The sequence below is a fragment of the Heterodontus francisci genome, chromosome 3 (assembly GCF_036365525.1).
Source record: "Heterodontus francisci isolate sHetFra1 chromosome 3, sHetFra1.hap1, whole genome shotgun sequence".
Lineage (NCBI taxonomy): Eukaryota > Metazoa > Chordata > Chondrichthyes > Heterodontiformes > Heterodontidae > Heterodontus > Heterodontus francisci.
Window position 1 is genome coordinate 105,599,086 of NC_090373.1, and position 16,306 is coordinate 105,615,391.

The following is a 16,306-nucleotide window of genomic DNA, read 5'->3' on the forward strand; positions in this document are numbered from 1 at the left end:
GAACATCAGGTGGCAAATTACCTTTGCAAGGCCTCCAACCTCCAAGTAGAAGCAGATAATAAACACATTCCACGTGACCCAGAGGACCATCCAGATGGCATACTTTGGGGGAGGGGAAGAAAAGAGAAAAACAGCTTGTAAAATGACTGATTTGAAGATGCCTTACTTTAAACAAAATAAAGATTCTGATGCATGTAACTCTGATCACGTACATTAGGTGTTAGAATTTCAGTGTATAAAACTTACATTTAGAATAAGTTGGCAATATTATAGTATATAACAATTACTTCATAAATGATTATATAACTGGCCTTATGGATGGAACAATCAGATTTCAATACCTTTCTTAAAACAGTGAGTTATAGATATAATCAATCTTAGAATTTTGAAGACTTTAATAAATGATGTATTTAAAAACTGATATGTAACTCCAACTAAATTTATCAGAATTTCACACAGATATTTTCCTTATGCTCAGGACTAAAGTTCATTTCCATAGGTACTCCTTGTAACAGTAAGTGATTGTGTTTTTATCTGTGCAACATCCGGTAAGGTATCACAGCCGGCGGTCAAATAGAAACCTTTATCGCTGTCTTAAGCTGACTGGGTATATCAGAAAACAGTAGAATAAATTTGCTTATGTTATAAGCTACAGCACAGGTTTACCAACAATAAATAGATACAGAAGCAGTAACAATGACAATTCAGCAGATTACCAGTAGCTTATGGTATTTAGCTATTCCTCCCAATTATAGAAAATAATAAAACTTAAAAGATATTTCGCGCGGGGGCTCATTTAAATGGAGGGGGTGGAGTGGCTGCCCCCAATGACATAGAAGGTGCGGCCGCTCCATCCCTGACAACAAAGTCTGGCGGCGCAGAGCAGGCTCCTGTGCCATTTTTAAAGGGCCTCAAGCCCTGCAGTTTAATTACCATTTTTAAAGGGATAGGTGTTAAAACATTAAAGTTTAAGCTTTATTATCAGTGCAAATCCCCTCTCCCACTCCCCTCCCCCCCAATGAGAACACTATATCTGAACAGCCCTTTACATTCAAAAATATTAAAGATTAGATGCCAACCTTCCCCCCCCCGCGCACCCGACCTTGCACCACTTTACCCTTTGACCCCTTCACAGCATCCCCCCACCAATCTAATAGGATTCTGCCGTTCCCCCTCCTCTGCCCTGAAAATTGCACTCCGCCCCCCCTCCCCACCACTGTCACACCTCGGAAGTCCAAACGGAATTCCGAAGGCGCAGGAGTTCCAGCTAACGACTGGAATATCAGCGTGGGACGGCCATCGCTACCAGATAAGTAATTATTATTTAATTTTAATATCATTTGCATATGAAAATGAAGGCCCTGCCACTGAGTGGCTGGGGGGGCCGCACTGAGGCCTCGCCGCCACCAGTAAAGTGCGGCGAGGCCTTCCTGCCATCAGGAGTCGTGGCGGGGCCTCTCCCGGAAGAATTTTCCAGGTCCCCCCACACCACGACCCCGACCTCGGAGACCTCATAAAATTCAGTTCAAGATATTGCCCCTCAGTGACAACTTCTGGCCTCAACATTAAGTTCAACAGTGTCAGATCATGACCATTGCTATGATTCTCTCAAACAACAATTAATGGTTCTGCTTGTGCTATTTACTCTTCCTCTGGACCCATATTTTGTTTCGTTGTTGTACATTTACCATCCCTGCTTTTGCCTTGCACTATCCTTTTTTTCATTCAATCACTTCAATCCCCCCCTATCAGAGACCTTTCCCTTTTGTTCCTCCTCTCCCCACCTCTCCCCAACTCAAGTTTCTTCCTGGTTCTGTATTGTTCATAAACTGTTAAATCTCTAACTTTATCCCATTCAGATGAAAGGTTATCGACCTGAAAAGTTAACTCTCTCTCTCTCTTGCCACAGATGCTCCCCGACCTGCTGTGTGTTTCCATATTTTCTATTTTTATTTTAGATTTCCAGCATCTGTGGTATTTTGCTTTTGGCATTATGTGATTTCCTACAGCTTCACTCTCTTTAATGGCTGCAAGAGTAATGAATTGGCGAAAAATTGTCTAAGATATACTTTCAAACCTTTTGAAGTTCAACCTGAAACAAAATAAATCAAATATGTATCTATAACAATTGTAAGTGGCTGTGAAACGCCATGAAGTTGAAAACACATAGGCAGTGTGCTGGAGCTGCTTTGGAGGTACAAAATGGTGCCTGCAGTGTGCGCACTGGATGCCATACTGGGAAGAGCATTAGCACGTGCAAAGTTAGCGTATGTTGGAAGAATGCAGAGCAGACAGATCATAATGTCAATCTGCGTGCATCTCCGAAATGGCGGCACTGGCATCAAATCAGTGTGCATTGCTGACTTGATGCCAACACTGCCATTTTGGAGATCAGTACTCCAGTTAACACAGACTCTTAATCACAAATGGCTGAGCACGTGTTAAGCAGTAGAAAGAACACACTAGCAGTGTTATTTAAAGGGATCATCACCTATATTCAAATTAATTACTGATTGATTTTTAGATTTTAGATTTAGATTTAGAGATACAGCACTGAAACAGGCCCTTCGGCCCACTGAGTCTGTGCCGACCATTAACCACCCATTTATAGTACTCCTACACTAATCCCATATTCCTACCAACTGTCCCTATATTCCCCTACCACCTACCTATACTAGGGGCAATTTATAATGGCCAATTTACCTATCAACCTGCAAGTCTTTTGGCTGTGTAAGGAAACCGGAGCACCCGGAGGAAACCCATGCAGACACAGGGAGAATTTGCAAACCCCACACAGGCAGTACCCAGAATTGAACCTGGGTCGCTGGAGCTGTGAGGCTGCAGTGCTAGCCACTGCGCTACTGGTTTTTGCAACAATTGTACAAGAGTTTGGTGCTTTCCAGAATTCTTTGAAATTGTTAAAGTCTACAGGGGGTGATGTGGTAGGTGCTGAAGGAGTTAGTCCTGAATTCAAGAATTCTGCACAAACCAGTTGTTCTCAGATGTGGGCACTGTAGTAAGCATTGGCTTTGGACTATAGCATGACTGGAGAATGAGCAGAGGGCACACAGAGCAAGGAAAGCTACTAGAAGAGGGATGAGGCAGGAGGGAGGAGGGCTCTCAGTAGAAGGCTTTATCTGCCAAGGGTGTTCACGGGGTGATTCTGCTACCTGACCTCAGTGAGAAACAATGTGCCAGACATCAGGTGTTCAGTAAGGACATCCTCACTGAAATGTGCCACCTGCTGCAGCCACAACTGCAACCTCACAGCACAGCAAGGACAGCATTGCCACTGGCTGTGGAGGTGCCTGTGACCGTGAACTTTTATGCACAGGTTCCTTCCAGGCTGGAGTTGTAGATATTTGCAACATCTTGCAGTTTGCCACCCAATGTTGCATCAAGGAGGTCTCTGATGCTTTCTATTCAAAGGGAATTGACATATTTCATTATCTCTTGCCAGAGAGCAGCAGGCATAGTGAGCATGTGGCTTCACAAGGATTTCAGGCTTCCCCATGTTGCATTGACTGCATGCACATCACCTTTCAGGCACCGCATGTCACCTCTAAGATGTAGCTTAACCGAAAGTGATTCCACTCTATCAACGTCCAGCTGGTGTGCAATCATACGTAACGAATCATGCAGGTAGATGTCCAGTATCCTGGCAACAGTCATGATGCCTTAATTCTGTGACAGTCTGCTGTGCCATTTACATTTGAGCTAACACGACAAACCAGAGTGTGGCTAATGTGTGACAAGAGCTATCGTTTGGCGACGTGGCTTATAATTTTGGTGTGCATCCCATGCACACATACTGAGCATCCATACAATGAAAGTCATGCGGACATATAAAATGTGATCAAGCAGAACTTTGGCATGTTGAAACAATGCTTCTGCTGCCTGGACTGCTCTGGAGCAGCCTTGAAGCACTTGGCAGAGCAAATGGGTGTCAGGATTCATTGTGGTCTACTGTATGTTGCACAACCTCGGGATCATGAGGGCACAGCCCTTGCCACCAGCTATATAGCCAGCAGCTGTGGAGGAGAAAGAAGAGCAACAGAAAGGCAGCAGTCAACCTAGACAGTGCCTTTCTGCCTGGGATTTCCATGAACAACTCATTCAACTGCGATACTAGTAAGCATGATCTCCAGTTCCCCATTCACCAACAATTACACACCTTACCTTCCCTCTGTAAATACAATAAAAAAATAAAAGCCACCAAAAAAAAACCATCATGGGCTGAATTTTTGGCGGTCCCATCGCCGAGCAGCAGAGGGAGCCGCCACGAGGCCTCGCTGCTGCCGGCAATATCAGGCCAGGCCCTCCCGGCGTCAGGGTGCATGGTGGCCCTCTCCCGGAGGCATTTTCCGGCAGGCCCCAACGCCCCCCGCCACAACCCCTGCCATCAGGGGATCTGTAAAATTCAGCCCCATAAGACACTTTGTCAGGCAAAGTTTTAAGCCTGTCTTGAAGTGCTTCATAATCATTTTGTACTGTAGCCAAGTGCTGGAATTTTTTCCCTTGCAGCTTCAGACCATCTATTAATTTCATCCTGCATCTCTTCCTGTTGTTCCAGCTCATCCAGCCTGGCCCACAATTCTCCTCAGTTAGGATGCTTGACTTGCAGTCACCACCACCATCGCCACCCTCCAAATCTGCCACAAAAACCTTTTTGGGCCTAGGGTTTTCCCTTGGCTCATGAACTTTTCTGTGCCTCCCTTCAGAATTTAAATCTTTAATTTATAGGTCTTCAGTCTGAATTTCTTCCCGAACCTGGGTCAGTTTTCTGGGACCTAGGCGATAGGCATTTTGTTTTATGGGAGGGGTCTTTTCTACATTCACGTGGTGTCGGGTTAGGGTTGTGCACCCTGGCCTGTCCCTGCTGATCCCTTTAAATACTGTGAGCAGCCTTGTTAGGTCTCATCTCTGTTCTGCATTTAAATAGGACTGACTGCTTGACAGACTGTGCTTATTTGTCCCCTTCCCGGCTGTAAAACTGTTTTAACAGATTGATGTGGCACGGCCTTTGCTTTTTCCTATGATCTTGGGTGTCAAATATATAATTCACCTTGCTAATTCTCTTTACTACGCACTGAACCGGGCTTTCAACAGTTCTCCCTGTACTGCTAATAGCACTAACACATGGTGCTGAATTTTATCAGCTCACCACTGAGATTGTCGGAGAGCTTCAAAGATCGCGGTCCACTCACTCGGACCGCTTGTTGCGCAGCCGCCACGATATTCAGTGTGGCTGCTCATTAACATACCCATGACACGCCACCCTCCCAAAATTGTGGAGGGGGCAGGATTGACACCGCTGTGATCGGCATCGGGTCACATGAGGCACAGGTGCTGGGACTCTATTTGAAGGACAGCCAGTCCTGCATTAGCATAAAAAGCTGAAAAAACAACCTTGCAGCCAGAAGTTAGAGCAGTTAGATTGTGGAACCAAACTTGTGCATTTAAAGCACCAGATAAAAATCGGAAGATGGCAGAGGGGTATTCCAGGGTGGCCGCAAGGTTCAGCGATCCCTCCCTGCTCATTCTCCAGATTGTGAAGGCAAGGTGGGAGGTCCTTTCCCCCAGTGATTGTAAAAAGAGGCCCTCCCGCCTGACCAAGGCAGACTGGCTGGAGGTGGCAGAGGAGGTTAGTAGCCGTGGGACCATCCGGCGTGACTGGGTCCAATGCCACAAGAGGATGAATGATTTGCTTTGCACTGCAAAAGTAAATGGCACTTTGTATCATGGCTCCACTGAACCAAGGTGTTCCTACACAGAGTGGCACATGTGTGCCAATGCCATGCCAAAGACAGAAAAGTTGGGCAGGGAGGAATGACGTGACATCAATGGATGAATGTATGAAAGAGTTCACTTTTGTCTGCTGCTCAGAGCATGGCATCTACATGAGTGGCTCACTCAGTAGTGCACACCGAGCATTGCCCACCTTTGGGCCCAGCACCCCTCTTGTAACATGTGTCGTGTTGTTGACTTGCCATGCTTAATATCTGCCTGTTTGCTCCTCCAGACAAAGAGGGCCCACAATGCTCAGGTGGCGAGTCGGACTGGTGGAGAAGTGCCAGATCTGCGGGCGCTCACACAGACTGAGGGGGATGCACTGGAACTGGCACGATACATGTGGACCGTTCAGTCAGTAATGTAGAGCTCAGGATCCTGGGTGAACATACAGCCATTTTATATACAGAATGATCACTGTGAAAATCTTATCGTTTGAGACGATGCCGTCATAACCATTACATGTGCACCATTAAGACTTACAGTGTGCTCTTCTCATTGTATCTTGCAGATCAACCTTCTGAATCGACCCCGGCGGTCCAGGACTCCTCCTGCACCTGTGAGGAAGAGACATCCTCAGAGGACGCAGCATCGCATGACACTCCCGCACCATCCACCAGCGCAGATACAGTCACCTCGGTGGGAATGCAATCGGACATAGAGTCTGGGTCACAAGCTGGTGAGAGCACTGCACACGCACCTGAGTAGCTGACTGAGGCTGAGACAGCCGAGGCCCCTGACAGTTGGAGGGCTGTGAGTGGCCAGGTCCATGCTGAGCCCTAGGCTACTAATGACCCTCTGTTTTCGACAGTACAGGGCATGCTGGAGCTGCAGCAGCAGTCGTGGTAACATCTGGTGCTAATGCTACTGGCCATGTGCAGCCTTCAGCGAATGATGGAAGAGTCCATCCAGGCCATGACAACTGCCATATCCGAGGCATTTGAGCGCATGGCTTCATCCATGGAGACGGCGATGGCCGTCTTGGTGAGCCAGATTCCACAAATATGCGCTGACCTGCAATCCCTCGCTGAGGCCATCAGATCCATTCAGCAGTGGCTCGGCGAAAAAGGGACCAGGGGCATGGAAACTGTCCCTGTCCCAGGTCCTTCCTGGGAAAGCAGAGGGGTTCAAACGAGCCCTGAGATGGAGGAGGTGAGCCTGCATGCCATATCTGGGGTCGCCCCGCAAGGTGATTCCAATGTGGACGCCGACCCTTCCGCCCCTCCACTGGTGAGTCAAGCTCCAGCAGCCACAACGTCTGAGGAGAGTTCTATACTGATGCAGGATTCGCCCAGCCAGCCGGGGCCTTGTGTGCACAGAGGACGACCGCCAATGTCATCCACAGCCAATGGGCAATCCGATCAGCAGCCTTCCTCCAGTCAGGCTGTTTGCGCAGAGGTGGCACCGTGAAGGAGCACCCACAAGAGTTTTTAAAAAACACCGTGACACAAAGCGGTCTGCACTGATGACACTGAACTGTAAAAAGTTAAATCATTATTTTGTGAACAAAGTTAAATCACATTTTTACTGTGTGAATGATGAGTGCCAGTATGTACTGATCATGTCTCCTCCCATCACATCATTGGCCTTTCAGAACTGCCAATGTATGGAATAACATCATTATATGCCAGCACTCCACACTTGCATCTCCATGGATGCAGTAACATGGACAATGGCTTAGTCTGCTGGTGGAGACAAAGATGTTGCAGATATAGATTTCTGCACAACAGGTGAACAAAGGTGCTGTGCGGCTGCCAGGGAATATGGTGGTTTTTATGGTGTGGATGTGGGAACAGAATTTTCGAGAACTGAATAATATGGGGAATTTAAGGTGAAATAATTAATCAATCATGTACTACTAACAAACTAACCTCGGAGCTGCAGAGACAGCTTATCAGAAATGACTTCATAGCTTCATGGCTGCACAGACAGCTTATCAGTAGAAGTAGAATAACAAGCAAAAACTAACAGGACAGCTGCAAGCTGCTTCATAGTAGCCCATTGTATAGCAATCAGCCTAACGGTCCAAGGAGATAAGGGGGATGAGAAACTGCTAGAGGGGAAGGTGACAAGGCAGTACCCCAATCAGGCCATGACACCAAGAAACTGCAAAGTTTGTAAACTAATTGGGAACATAAAGGGGGTATCACTGATGTGTATGAAGAACTATAAGAAATGCTTGATTTCCCTGCTCAGGCAGGAGAGGAGAGAAGGAGAGGAGAGAAGAGCCCAGGTGTTGTTGTTGTTTGCTTTGCTGATGATGTAACCAAGAAGTACTGCAATAAAGTTTCTTAAAGTTACAGTCGGACTTCGTCTCTCTTTGTGTAACTAATGGGATCCAACAACTGGTGTGGAGAACCTTTGATCAATAAGGCGTTGCTGTGCATCCCTTGCTCACTGTTCGCCCTGCATGTGGTGCCTGGATGCTCTCTGTCCTCCCATCCACGTTTCCTGCTGTAAGTCCTCTGCATCCTCATCGTCCGAAGAGGAGTCCTGCTCACATCTCTTCTCATCCTGCAAGGCCTCTCCCATATTGATTGCATAGTTGTGCAGAGCACAGCAAACAGCTAACATACAAGCTACCGTTTCCAGTTTGTACTGCAGGGCACCACCCGATCTATCCAGGCAGCAGAAACACATTTTCAGCATGCCGATTGCCTGCTCAATGGTGGCTCTTGCAGTGCTGTGGCTGGAGTTGTATCTCTCCTCTGCATCACTAGTGGGGTTTCTCACCGGCATCAGGAACCAGGTCTTCAAAGGGTAGCCCTTGTCTCCAAGAAGCCACCCCTTGATGTGAGCCAGTTCATTGAACAGCAACGGCAGCTGGGACTGACGCAGGATGAAGGTTTCATGGCAGCTGCCTGGAAAGCGGGCATAGATTTGCATGAAGCATTTATGGTGATCACATACTAGCTGCACATTGAGTGAGTAGAAGCCAATTCGGTTTACGAATGCAGCTGGTCACCCAGCGGGAGCCTTGATGGCCACATGGGTGCAGTCTATGCCCCTTTGCACCTGTGGAAATACCACGATGGAGCCAAAACTGATGGCCCTCTCGGCCTGGCTCTCAGTATCCCTCCTGAAGCGGACATAGTCACCAGCCCTCTGGTAGAGGACTTCAGTGACCTCCCTGATGCAGCGGTGCACTTCTGACTGTGTGATCCCACAAAGGTTGCCGGTGGGTCCCTAAAATGATGCAGAGGCATAGAAGTTAAGAGCTGACACTTCGAGGGCCACAGGTATAGGATGTCCACCCATCAGTTGCAGGTCATCATTGAGCATGGCACAGAGATGTGTTACCACCTCTCTCGACATCCACAGTCGCCTCTAACACTGGTGCTCAGACACCTTCAGGTATGTCATTCGGGACCTGTAGATGCACGGCGATCTGTAGTGGACAGCTCTCCTTGGGTGCTGCTCTCATGACTGGGAGCCTCTACATGGGCTGCACCTTCTTGTTGGTTTTGCCTGCGGCGCATATGGCTCCTCATGACAAACGGATCAATGAATATTGGGTGAACCATCCCCATCTCCAAGTTGCAATTAAACTCGGTCCCTAAGTTCTTCGAAGGTACTCAACAGGGCAAAGAATGATGTTGACTGGTACATCAGGTGCTTTCAAGCATCAACTATGTGGCGTGGCATTGCATTGGCCGTCTTAGCTTCCATGAAAAGTGGCACAGCATTACCACATTCAGATTGTAGCAGTTGCATCGATTGGCCCACCCGCCAGATTACCTTTAAATGCGTACCGTTTCTGGCACCCTTCCAACACACAGCGTGACTGGAGTGCCATTTCTCCTTCACGCACACAAATATTCAATGGCGCAGAGTGCCCCCCTTTACGGAGGGAGGGTATGCAGTAGCTCCCTTCATGCCTGCAGAGTTGTGCACCCTATAATGCACTCCCCCACCCACCTCCCCATACGTATGCAGAGTTGTGCCCCCTTTAATGCACTCCCCCTCCTCCCTCATACATGTATGTAGAGTTGCGCCCCAGTAATACCATCCTCGTCCCATCTCCCTACACGTATGCAGAGTTGTGCCCCCGTCTCGCCACAGGCTCCGAGCACTGCAACTTCTGTCCTGCTGGCCTTTATCTGTCAGGAACGGGAAGGCACGTGAGCTACGGCCATTCAGCTGAATATTAGAAAGTGTTTCCAAAGTGGCAGCCGGATGCATAATGAGGCAAAGTAAGTAGCAATTTACATATGTAGATTCGGCTCCCATCACCGAGTGGTGGGGGACCACCACGAGGCCTCGTCGCTGCCAGGAATATGTGGCGAGGCCTTCCCAGCATCGGGGAGCACGGCAGGTCTCTCCCACCATGACCCCCAACGTCGGGGGCCAGTAAAATTCAGCCCATGGTCTCCGGGTTGAAATGATCTGACCATGGCATGTTTATCCACCTGCCTTTTCATAGCTGTCTGGGAGGTTTTTAGGTGTTCCTGAGCCACCGCACAGGCTCTTGTGAGTCCTTCTCGGAACATGGAGATGTAGTCTAACAGGGAAGATTCGTCTCCTTGATTAGTTTTACAGGACCACTCACCTCCTGTCCATAAACTAAATCAAAGGGACTAAAGCCAGTGGACCCATTGGGTGAGTCCCTGGTAACAAACAGAAGAAATCCCAGCCCTTTGTCTCAGTCATGGGAGTACTCATAGCAGTATGCCCTGATCATTGTCTTTAGGGTCTTGTGGTACTGCTCCAAAGCCCCCTGTGACTGTGGGTGGTAGGATGAGGACTTTAGCTGGGTTATGCCGAGATTACCCATGACCTTTTGAAAAATACTGGACATGCAATTTGTGTCCTGATCCAACTGGATCTCAGCAGGCAGCCCATATCAGGTGAAGAATTGTGTTAGGCCCTCCACCACTACCTTGGCAGAGATAGTTCTTAGAGGAATAGCCTCTGGAAGTTGAGTAGCCACATCCATAATGGTGTGAAGATACTGGTAGCCCCCTTTTGTTTTTGGCAGGGGCCCCACACAATCTACCAGCACTCTGCTGAATGGTTCCCCCAAAAGCCAGCATAGGAATTAAAGGTGCAGGTTTTATTGCAGTTTGAGTCTATTCCACAACCTGACACGTGTGGCAAATCTTACAGAACTCCACCACATCCTTGGGGAGTTGTGGCCAGTGAAAATGTTGTCTGATGCGGGATTGGGTTTTTCTGATACCGACATGTCCAGCCATTGGAATATCGTGGGCTATTCTCGATATTTCCATACGGTACCTCAGCGGCACCGCTGCCTGTTGAACCACTCTTCATCTGCAGGTCTGTGAGGAGGTCTCCACTTCCTCATCAGCACCTCATCCTTTAATTAGTAGCAGTCTGGAACTCCCTATGCTTCAGCTTGAGTTGGGCAGTCTATGCTAACTTTTTTAACCCTGGGTCGGCTTGCTGAGCCTCGACCAAGGAAGACCAGTTTAACCCATCCTTTGGGTCCTTTCACTTCCCAAAGAAGGTTTCAGTTCAGCCTTCTCTGACGGAGCTTGTTTGGTCATGGACTGGGTCACCACACAGTCAGGGAAAATGCCAGGGACCTTTTCCAGTAACTGCTCTGTCTTCCTAACCTCTTTTGGTCTCTCTAAAACCACTGGGGAAGCTACCACCTTCACCCCTGCCAGATCATTACCCAGGAGCAGGTCGACACCATCGACACAGGTAAGCTAGGGACAATCCCCGCGATTACTGGTCCTGAAACAAGGCCGCATTCCATGTGCATCCTGTATAAAGGTATGGGCATATACTTTCCTCTGATACTGTTTACTAGCACTCTAGCATTCAATGCACTCTCTGGGGGAAAGGTTTTTCCTTTTCCCAGCAGAAGGGATTGGGTGGCCCCTATATCCCTAAGTATGACTATGGGCTTAATCACCATTTCTTCTCCCTCTTCACAGTCCTTTGCAATGTCGGATACAGTGTAGCAAACAAGGTGATCATCTTCAGCTACCAGCAGTCATCCTGTTTTAAATATTCTTATTAAATTTCTTCAAACAAATATAAATTCAAATTTCCAGTCAGTGGACCAAAGAAAATTATCATTCAACAAAACACATTGTTGTAACACAGCTCTGTGCCTAGAAGCCCAGAAGAAACAGTCTGGGCTGGTTGCTTGACAGGCATCAGCAAGGGCACTGGTGGAGTGACAGTAATAGAAGCATGAATGTTCTCATCCTGAGCAAGCACAGTAGGTTTGTGCTCCATGAAGCCAGCACCACTCCCCTGGGATGGCACTTCATCAATCCTAGTAACCTGTTGGAGCACAGATTGCTGGACTGCTGTGACACTCTGCAAGCCCCTTTGAACATTGGTATTCACAGTCATGATGGCAGCAGTCTGAGCTTGCATGACTGCACGCTGACCTTGCATGACTTCAGTCTGAGCTTCTGCTGCAGCACCCAGATGTTGGGTAACTCTTGCTTGTGCTGCAATAGAAGCTGAGATATTGGCCATCAGATGCTGTGTCATGGTTGGGTCTGCAAGTGTGCGAATGGAGTTGGCCACAACTTCCACCGCTGGAGAGGATGGGTTCCATAATCTGCGCAAAATTGGTGCTGGACTCCTCCATGCTCCTTGACATAGCACGCAAACTTTATGGCAGGCTTCACAATGAGCCAAGCATTTCATTGTGCATACCCATCAGCCTTTTTCTGTAATAAAACCAGAAAATGCTGGAAATACTCAGCAGGTCTGACAGCATCTGTGGAGAGTGAAACAGAGTTAACATTTCAGGTCCATGACTTTTCATCAGAACTGAGAAAAGTTAGAAATGTAATAGTTTTTGAGCAAGTGAAAGGGGCGAGGCTGGGAAAAATAACAAAAGGGAAAGTCTGTGAGAGGATGGAGGATAGGAGAGATTAAATTACAAAATGCAAAAGGAAGTGGTAAAGAATCAAAAGATGTTTCTGGAGGGAGTCTGAATTGTAGAATTATGAATAGCTGCCATCTGAAAGCAAAGGAAAGTGTTACGATCAGGTAAGAAGGGGCCTAGGGGTTCCCTCTCAGCCTTTGCATGGTTTAACCGTAACAGGGTTTAATTTTAAAAACGTGTTTTAGCTCCCTCTCAGTGAATCCTTGTTCACCGCTTTCCAATTGTAAGGCAAAGAAATCAATCAAGATAGGTTTTCTTAGCTTTAAACAAGAAAGGTGGAAGTTTATTAATCTTAAACTCTAATCCGGTTAATGACTACGAATATGCAACGCGACCATGCTAGCATGCACATGTAAAAAACACACACGCAGATAGAGACAGAGAAAGTAGAAAAGAATAATGGGGAAAAGTTTGAGGCAATATCGGGATTATAATTACAGTCCTTTAAGTTCAAAGTGGAGTCTTTGGTTGCCGGTAAATCCTGCTGTTCGCCAGGGCCCAGTTCCTGTTTCATCTTGCTTTGATGTTGGTGTCTTTTCGCTCTTGAGGTTTACGTGTCTTCCGTGGGTCCAGTGACTTGGGAGAAAGCTAGAGAGAGACCGCCAGGAGAGAGGCTTCCTTGTTCCAGCTTCAGTTGTAAACTGCCTTCTGTTCCTTTCTGAGCAATTCAAAGCACCAAGTTGGTCAACAGGTTAGTTATGTGACTAACTGGTTTAACCACTCCTGCGTTTGTAGATTTCAAAGCTCTCAGTGGGGGAGGAAGGGGGGTGGTTGGTGTAGGACTGCCTCTTACCCCGACAAGATGTGGATCACCATTTCCCAGCCCAATCTCTGTTAATTGAATCAGTGAGCAATTCTTTTGTCTCTCCAAGCACTGTCTCTTAGTATGCAAATGTTCTTCCAACCAAGTTTCTGGTGATCTTCAAACAAGTCATTTCTTCACTCCAGCAACAGTTTAAAATCAATGTTCATATGACAAAATTAATAAGCCTTATTCTTGGCAGGTGGGGGTCTGCATGACAAAAGAAAAAAGAGAGAAAAGAAATAAACCAGCAAAGGAAAAGGAAACAAAATATTGGCAGAAGTTATGATCTAAAATTGCTGAACCCAATGTTGGGTGCAGAAGGCTATGAAGTCCCAGTTGAAAGATGTGGTTCTGTTCCTTTAGCTTGCATTGAGCTTTATTGGAACAATGAATGCTTACACCATCTCTGGCTTTTAAATCAGAAGATATTGCGGGATGAGGGACAAATGGATACGTGAGAAGGAGGAGTCGTAGGAAGATATGCCATCATTTTCGATGGTTTGAGCCACACCGCATGCAACATCCTCAGCAATGGGCGCTTCAATGCCAACTCCATGGGGGTAAGGACATGCTGTCATCGGTTGTGTGCCATCTTGTCCTGTAAGAGAGGGGGAGTGTGTCAGTGAGTGTGGTGCAGTCTGTTTGGGTAATGTGGCTGTCATGGTTAAATAGCTGGTCGTGTGTTCAAGCTGTAAGATGTGGGTGTGAGGCTTGAGAGAAATGGTTTGAGATCTGTGCAAAACAAATGGCCATTCTATATTTTAAATACTTTTCATCTGCCTACGCTTCCACAAATCAGTATGGGGTAGTCCAGAGAAACCAAAATAATTACTAATATACAAGTCTTTTCCAAAGAAAAATAGTCAATAAGAATCCTGGAGCATGACAATATCACATGCTGGAATTCAGGTAGTCCTGTCCACAGTGTACCGCACGCCTGTAGGAAGGTGGCGTACAGCAGTCAAAACCAGTGGCAAATGGCACTCATCAGATACTGATAGGCTACCTCCTTACCCCAAGCAGTTGCAAAACAACCAGGTGCTGTAAGGAATCAGGCTGTCCTGGAAACGGGGTAATTTTGTTCATCTCCACCATCTTCTGTGGCAGATTCCTGTTCTGCCTCCCACTTAAAAAGTACTCCAACTATACCAACCAGCACCTGGCTACTATATCCCTACTGTTTGAAGCCAAAAATTCTGATGGGCGAGGCACAAAGTGAAATGGACATCCTGATCTGCTGTTTTTATGATAGTACAGGATTTTCAGTCACATTTTTGTTCCTCCAAATCTGTAGTTCCTGTATCATTCAGTTGCAATAATAGCTGGTATACCTAGAAGACAAGTGTAGATAAAAAAAAATCATTGTCACTCACTCTGGAAAATGATGATAATCAGTGGCAGTAACTTGCATCTAATTTCAAATTTCACACCTGTTAATCTTACACTCATCATACAGACTCTACAGAATTAAAGAAGTCTTTCCATAAATACCACCTGCAGTACAACAACTGTTAAAAGAAATGACTAATTTTAGGATTTGTGCAGCTATTTATCATATTGTAAATTGATGCACAACTCTCCCAAGGAGAGAGAGAGAGAAAGGGAGATGTTAAGCCAAACTTCTCATGGTGACTTTCTATATAATGGAATGAAAATCCTATCACAGAGCATTCAAATTACATTTTTATCTGGCTTCTGATTTTCCAGGCAGAAAGACCAAGCAGGTGGTTCAAGGATGAAGCAGCTTTGTGTTGGCTCAAGTCCTACAGTTGAGGTTAGCACAATGCCTCAGAAATCAATGCACGCTGCAATGCCACAACATCAGGATACAAAATAGCCTGGAATTTGTGGTTGTAACGATGACAAAATTGTCAGTGTTCGGCCTCATTATTGCACAAAACTGGTATTAACTTCTGGCATCCGCAAATGCACAGTTAAACACAGTTAAATCTGGAAGTTGGTGTCAGTGATACCTTGCTCCTCCACAGGGTGCACTGTTGCAATCTTTGAAGATGCAATCCACACAGAATCAGTGAATTAATGTGAACTTCAGAGTTTTATGCAATATTCTCCCTGAAAAGCCTTTGAAAATGTTAAGCCTTGTTGAATGAGGTCAGTTGTTAATGGTGTACAATACTATAATTACTAATGAACAATCTCTCTGGTCCTGAAAACTAATTTGACAAGTGTGAAGTGTCAGGACTGGATTTTACTTTTGTGCCGCAACTCGCGATGGCGCGCTTTGAGGTCGGCGGTCCATCCACATGCAACGGCCACTGCTGAGCCCCCACGATATTTCGTGCAGGGGCACATTTAAATAGAAGGTGCGGAGCGGCACCCCTGATGACATAGAGGGGGCAGCTGATCCATACCTGGCAATGGCCTCTGGCGGCACCGCGCAGGCACCAGCGCCATTTCTAAAGGGCTTTAAGCCCTTCACTCGCATTTGCATTTTTAAAAGGAACAAAAGTTCAAAATTAAAGTTACACATTAAAGTTACGGAGGGAAGTTTCACCCCCCTCACCCACACCCCCATCGAAGAATTGATTTACTAAATGCCCATTTCCCCCCCAAAAACACTTTATGCATATTCTGACCAGTCCCCCCTTGACCGTTATTAACTTTAAACCTTAACCCCTTCCCACCATCCCCCCCACCAATCAAAAGACTGTTCCCCGCTTCTCCACCCCCCCCCCCACCCCGCCCTGAGAATTACATTCCTCCCCCTTCCCCAGCAGTGTCTCGCATGGTTCCCCAAATGGGGATCTGGCCATTGGCCGGAATATTGGCATGGGATGGACAGCTGGTTTAGATAGGTTTATTTACATTTATTT

At 46.7% G+C, this 16,306-nt stretch overlaps 1 protein-coding gene across 1 annotated transcript in view; it reads right to left on the reverse strand.

The window, feature by feature from the left end:
* Window positions 1–16,306, reverse strand: part of nkain2 (sodium/potassium transporting ATPase interacting 2) — an 804,285-nt gene that overhangs the window by 426,698 nt on the left and 361,281 nt on the right. Inside the window, exon 3 of the mRNA XM_068018278.1 lies at window positions 22–102. Coding sequence (XP_067874379.1) covers window positions 22–102 — 81 coding nt within the window. The remainder of the gene's footprint in view (window positions 1–21; window positions 103–16,306) is intronic.